The sequence below is a fragment of the Arachis hypogaea genome, chromosome 15 (assembly GCF_003086295.3).
Source record: "Arachis hypogaea cultivar Tifrunner chromosome 15, arahy.Tifrunner.gnm2.J5K5, whole genome shotgun sequence".
Lineage (NCBI taxonomy): Eukaryota > Viridiplantae > Streptophyta > Magnoliopsida > Fabales > Fabaceae > Arachis > Arachis hypogaea.
The window spans coordinates 45,285,592-45,292,122 of record NC_092050.1 but is presented as its reverse complement, the minus strand read 5'-3'; the positions used below and the strand labels follow the sequence as shown (position 1 = coordinate 45,292,122).

The following is a 6,531-nucleotide window of genomic DNA, read 5'->3' as shown; positions in this document are numbered from 1 at the left end:
TCTGGAGGTCCCCCTGGTCCAATCGAGAAGGCATGCCTGAGACGTCAGACGTTACCCAGTGGTAACGATTTGGCACGCCTCCAGTCGGGAAGATAGGATGCGGGTTCTCCTAAACTCCCCTCTGTCACACTATATCTATATCCAAATAGGATTTTCCACTATTAGCCCACTACCCAGAAACGCAAGCATACAGGGAATTCCTACTTATACTAAATCCGCAAACAAAAGGATACATCCTACCAAAACCCTAAAAACTACACCAAATGCAATACCCCAATCAATATTTCCCTATCACTAAACATAGAAGCATGCAAAAATGCGAAAACAGTGAACAAAACAGAAATTAGAAACAGATAATAAACGATCACAACGACAAAAACCAACGTTGTTCTTAGAGAGCAAGAGACAGAAATGCAGTAACAAAAGCGCAAGGAGACACGGCACCACAAACACCAAGCAAATTTGCAGAAAGCTTTTTATGGGAAAGTGAGGGAGCGAAGAAGGAGAAGAAGCAATTGAAATGAGAATAAATAAACCCCCCTCAACGTTTCAAAAAGGGGAAAAAAATGCAACCTCTCTCTTCCCACTAAGCGTCATTATAACGCCTTTGGAACCGCAACGGACGAAACCCCCCTCTTAGAATAACGCGACGGCCTAGCAACCTGAACTCATGCGGACCCCTGATCTTTGCCTAAAATCACAAGACCTCATCACCACATTTCCAGAAGAAAACTTCTGGACCTAACAAACGTTCCCCAAAACAGTCAAATACACGGCCCAGGTTCCCAATCATGATCATAGAACCTGAATGATACCCAATCACCCATGCCAAACTCATGATCCCCCGGGCTCATAGCCACACGGTAAGGCAAACCCTCTCAAGCAATGAGACTCAGTACGCTTGCTCCGAAGGCAACTGTTCCAGATCCGATCCTATGGTCTTCCATGAAAAGCAATTGTGACCCAGTTACCTGGGCCCAGGCCACCACTGCGGCCCAAACCGACCTACTAACCATAAGCTCCGGGCCAACATTCAAATTCAAGCACTTTTTTATGTGCTGTCCAACAAAGATTTATGTGCTTAGAAAGATCGCAGAATGAGAAGCAATGAGTAAATGACACGCATGTCTTTTGTTGTTAAAGTTATACCGTAATTAGACTTCGCTCCTGGAACGCTTATACTTGTAGCATAATCTTGTTAACAATATACGTATATAAACTTGAACTCACCGATATAAGCTTGCTCCACTTTTGTTTTTGCACCTGTGCGCAACCCATCTGGAAAAGAAGAGAAATCAAAAGGAGAAGGGAGCAAATGAAGAGAAATGTGGAGGAGAAAAGTCTAGATCGGTTAAAAAGGAGGGGAGAAGCGGTCACGGGCCTTAACTCCAGGCAACACGTGTGACCCATGAATCAATTCGTCCCCGGCGTATTGTGTGGCCGAGAACGGCGTTTTGACCCGTTCTGACCTAGCTTCGCCGTTAACGGCGTTTTGCAGGGGTTTCCTGGTTTGTCTTGCTTTCTCTTTTGATTACGCTGTCTATTCTAGTATTGTAGTTCCTTACTAATTTGTTTATGCACCTTGGATTTTAGGTTTTTGCTGACCCTACTCGTGAGGAGAGCTTGATCTTTGAGCTTTTAGAAGTTCTGTTTGGCTTCTCCAAGACCTTGCTAACGGGCACGATGCTGAAGGAAGTGTGGTAAGCCATTATTTCATTCTGTCTTTTATGGTATAGGATTAATGGAGTGGGGAAATGCAATTGGTTTGTGGAAATTGGATTCTGTTATGTTCATCCTATGCATTTAAGTAAAGTGCATTATTCTAGTGTGTGGATGGTGCTGGGAGTTTGAATACATTGTGAATTTTTTTCTTAATTGTTTTGCCATATTATTGGAGTCATAACTCATAAGAGAGTGCTTAGCTGGCTTCGTTGCATAACTTCCACTCTAAGTATTTACATTGACATGGATTGTCAGATTTTGAGTATTCTGAAATCCCTCTTTTCCAACCTAGGTTACGCTACATTCAACAGTGTGCCAATCCCAACCATTCCACCATTTTGGCCTTCTTCAGTGCCTTTTTCAAAAAATTGTTTGAAAATTTAAATTAAGGTCTGGCTTGATTATAAATTTTAATTTGTTGTAATTTTTAAAATGTCAATGTTGATTTGAAACGTTGATTAATGTTATATTTTTAAAATATGGCCTGTTCTGATTTATATGTTAATTTTAGAGTTGTTTGTTTGAAGTGTTGATTGTTGATATTAGCATTATTATGCTTGATGCTGGATTATTCAGTTGTTATTTGGTCTGGTTAATTGTTGTTATTAGCATAATTATGTTAATTTCTCAGTTGTTAATTGGTCTGGTTATTCCTTGTTTTTGTTTTGCTTACCATTAGATAAAGATTAATGGGAGGAGGAGAAATTAATTGGATTGCTCCACAAATCAAGGAGGAAAACAAAGCAATGGAAGTGGACCCTGACCATGTCGCTGTCCCTGCCACTGTTGCTGCCACAGCTCCTCCTGCTGCACCACAAGTTGATGAAGAAAACAAGGATGAAGGCAGCGAGGGTCAAGAGTTTGTTCGTAAGGGGAAAAAATCTTATATTTGGCAACATTTTACTGGGCTTCCATTGACTGAGACTAAGGGACAACACAAGGCTAAATGTAATCATTGTTGTAAAATATATAGTTGTCATCCAACTAAACATGGCACAAATTCTCTAAATAAGCACTTGAAAGCTTATCATAAGTGGATATTTACAAAAGTAAGGAAAAAGGGACACTTCATGGTTATATGCCTAAAATTGATGAAGAAGGGGAAGCTGACAAAGTCTTAAAGGGTATAGCTTGGAAGATTGTAAGAAATCGGTTGCTGAATTTCTTATACTTGATGAAATGTCATTTAATGAAAATTATGAAATCAGGAAAGGGATTCAAGATAACTCCTCTTCGAAAGCACGGCTTGAGGGATATTTGCCAACTTACACGTGTACTTATCGAGTATGAATTCGTTCCACTATATTTTCTTGGCATGCTTAGGGTCATTTCATATTAGCTGTAAATTCTTGGTCAATTATGTGTTTTTTATTTCAAATTTAATCTTCATTTATGTTTGATGAGGATCTGGAGATAGGTGGCTAAATAGCCATGATTACTGATCTATTTAAATCATTCTTATATCGTAACATCGCATCTACTTAAATGTCTATCTTTAATGTTTTTGTGTAGTTTTATTATGCTAGTTTTGCATTAATGAAAGAGACTAACATTTGAAATATTGGTTTAAAATTGTGGCTGGAAAGTTATGGTTGATGACGGGTCAAGGACTCAAGGCTACCATGGCTGTCACAAGTATTAAAATATCTATTTGGCTTCATGTAGTCATTAGAAACCTGGTTTTCATCCGGTTTAGACCCTAGTTGTTGCCCAAAAGTGATGAGATTCATCGAGTCTAGGGCCAGGTTAGGGTATAAAAAATAGACTAGTAAATATTTAGGGTTGGGCTAGGACAAACATGGTTTCACCCAGTCCAACTTCCGTGTACACTCCTAGCTTTAACTGTCACCGATTAGCAGATTCTATTGCTTATTTCTACTTGGTATAACATTGCGTATGCTCTTTTTATTCTTTCAATGTGTGATTGGTATGATTTAATGGAGCTATAACTCTGCCTCTACTTCAATCACTGTGTGTGTCGGCAAGTATTATCTTTCAACACAATCAGACAAAATGACTTCCCTTTATTTTAGTTCATTAAATGTAATATTTGTTGCAGAAGTTTGTTGTATGCTTTGATCATACTTCTCCTGATATTATTTCAGGTTATTAAACAGTCTGGAGTCCTTGAAATGCCGGGTTTGATGTACATTAACACACCTGCTGTTGTAACAACTGCAGTAGGTCAAATGGTAAAGTTTCTATACTTGTTTTTACATTAGCTTTGTGTTCACTCCATCATTTCCTGGTCATATTACCTAAGGATTAATGCACGTTATATATTCACATTACTGTTAGACTTCTCTGGCTTCCTGGTTATACACAATAATCCAGATAAATGCCTTGTGATGCACACTAGTATTAGGCATTCCCAAATATTGAAGAGCAAATGTAGGTTATAGATGCAAAATTTAATTGAATTAACCACCTGTTTAGTATTTTGTAATCAAGATATTATCTGATTTCCCGAGTAGTTGTTGGCTCAGGCCTTGTTCTATTTCCATTTTGAGGTAAATTGTGTCTCCCGTTTAAACTTTGGCTTCTTGGTGCCAATCCATCCCTTCAATTATTCAACACCCCCCCCCCCCCCCCAAAAAGCAACAAAACAGTCAAACACACTTTTAAAGTTTTGCAGTATTATGAGCATGTTTCCCTGCCTATTTCTTTAACATTAGTTGTGATATCATGTCCTATATGTTGATGTTATGACCTATGAGGACTGATTTACAGCTGAAGCATGCTTTAGTTATTTGAATTTATGTTGATCACTTTGTTGTTACTGAATACTCTTAAAATCTAAGCTAAGCTTGTAAATTTGTTTTATGGATTCATGTATTGTCAAGACGTTGGGCTTCTTTTTTTGGGAATGACAATTGCTGATTGGTTGGTCTGTCTTTGTTGATTTTTATACGTGAATGTTAGATACCTTATTAGGATCTACCAAGTGTTCAACCTCTAACTAATGGGCCTCCGATACACATTACAGAGTCAGTCAGTTAGTAGAGTATAAAAGAGAGAGCATTTGAGAGATAAAATATGAGAGCTGAAATGTAAAAAATTTGAGAATTTGGGAGATCAAAGCAAAGGATCTCTTGGATATTCCTAATCATTGTATTCTTATATCTAGGAACAATAGAAGTTTTCTTTAGTATTATAATATTCTGAAACTGTTCTTATCACACAATAGTTATAGATATTCGAGGGATACTTTGCTCTCTGCAATGGGCTTTTATGCTCTTCTACTGACCAACTCTAATCTTATGCAAGGCCCATTGATCTGAGGCCCTGTACCTATCAGTGTACTCCATCGCATTCATTTTTACCTCTTACTTACTTTCACTAAAATTAATGATAGGCAATTTCTAAGGGACGAAGGAAGGGAAGCACAACATTAAAGTAAGTTATGTTTGCATGGCACATCTTAAACTCTTTTAACTGTGTTCACGCACTAGCTTGACATTGTTGTTACATTGATAGGTCTTGGGATCATCCCTTTTCTTTTTTCCCAGGTTTATTTGGCAAATATGTGTCTTAAAGGAGTTGATACTGATGCACTAGTCACTGCATAGAGCTCGTTGTTATAAAGTATGTAGAATATGTTTTTGACAGCAATAATCACTTAGGAAAATTCTACTGCATTTTAGGATTCTAGCTCTATATCTGGTTAGAACTTAAAGGCCAGTTAAACTGAAATTTAATCATTTTGAATTTAGTAATGTTAGAGCTAAGACTATAATCCAAATTAGAAAATGATTAACATATGCATTTTGTATTGCATAGATTTTGTGGAAACTATGACTATGCAAGACACTTGTTTACTTCTATTTTATGCTTGCAGCCCATTTAGTGAAAGCGCAGGCACAGTTGGCGCCAGGATGGCTGTTTCGGCTGAACAAGCTGGATGTATCCCCATGGACGATGTATTCAGACTAGCTGTAACAAGCTTCAAGGTTTATGACTGGCGTCTTTTTGGTGCAGCAAGTTGAGACTCCTCTATTATCTAGAGTATTATCTGGAGTGGGACTTCAGCCATTAGTTTGAAAATAGTAGTTGCTGCTATTCACAATTTAGATCATTGTGTATATTCCTTATAGGGTTTGCTTCTATTATGCCAGAACTACTTTAGTTGTTTTTCTTTTGGTATTTAGTTATATTCTATCTTGTTATCATGAACTTGATGGGATGGATTGCAGGTAACTAGTACCTGGAGAGAATAATATTTTGGTTAGAAATGTCAGTGACTTTTTCAGTTTTTGGATGTGATAGATTCTGATGTACTCTTTTTTTAATTCTCAAGGTTCATAATTCACTCTTTTTTAAGTGCAATTGAAGCACGGACGTCTAGATTTTATTATTTTAAAATTAATTCAATCTCGTAGTATTTTTTATTTTATTTTAATGGCTCAAAATATGATACCATTGATCAAAGGACGAGTTTACTTAACATCTTTATTAATCAGATTGGTGGTTCGCATTTCTTTTTGCTGCATTATGGCCAACATATTGGGACAGAAGCAACGTGCTTCCTCTGATTGCAGCACCAAGGGGCAAGGTCACACCATCTTGAACATGGTAGGGTTTTGTATTATTTGAGTTTTGGTTGACAAAGTTGTTATACACACAAAAATAAAGTGCTCATATGATAAATTCATTTTGGTGGGGGCACTGACATTGAAAGCCAAGAATTATCATGTCTAAAGCTGTATGGTCACTTATAATTAGAAATGTACATTTTTTTTTCCGTTAAAGAATTTTATATCATTTAACGGGAGAAAGTGAAATGTTAACTAGATCTAGATTATTTGGTTG

General features: G+C 37.3%; 1 protein-coding gene across 4 annotated transcripts; it reads left to right on the top strand.

The window, feature by feature from the left end:
• Positions 1 to 528: 528 nt before the first annotated feature.
• LOC112750231 (uncharacterized) lies at positions 529 to 6,048 on the top strand. Of its 4 annotated transcripts, XR_003175495.3 has the most exons (8): positions 529 to 1,508; positions 1,594 to 1,700; positions 2,402 to 2,846; positions 2,931 to 3,006; positions 3,828 to 3,914; positions 5,078 to 5,118; positions 5,232 to 5,307; positions 5,561 to 6,048. XR_003175495.3 is itself a non-coding variant. In XM_072216191.1 (7 exons), exons 3-6 carry the CDS (start codon positions 2,902 to 2,904, stop codon positions 5,278 to 5,280), a joined length of 282 nt encoding a protein of 93 aa, XP_072072292.1. In that variant the 5' UTR covers positions 529 to 1,508; positions 1,594 to 1,700; positions 2,402 to 2,901; the 3' UTR covers positions 5,281 to 5,307; positions 5,561 to 6,048. The 4 variants fall into 4 exon arrangements, 2 of the variants coding, with proteins under 2 accessions (XP_072072292.1, XP_025654640.1); XR_003175494.3 differs by having other exon boundaries at positions 2,402 to 3,006; positions 5,200 to 5,307; XM_072216191.1 differs by having other exon boundaries at positions 2,402 to 3,006.
• The last annotated feature ends 483 nt before the right edge of the window (positions 6,049 to 6,531 follow it).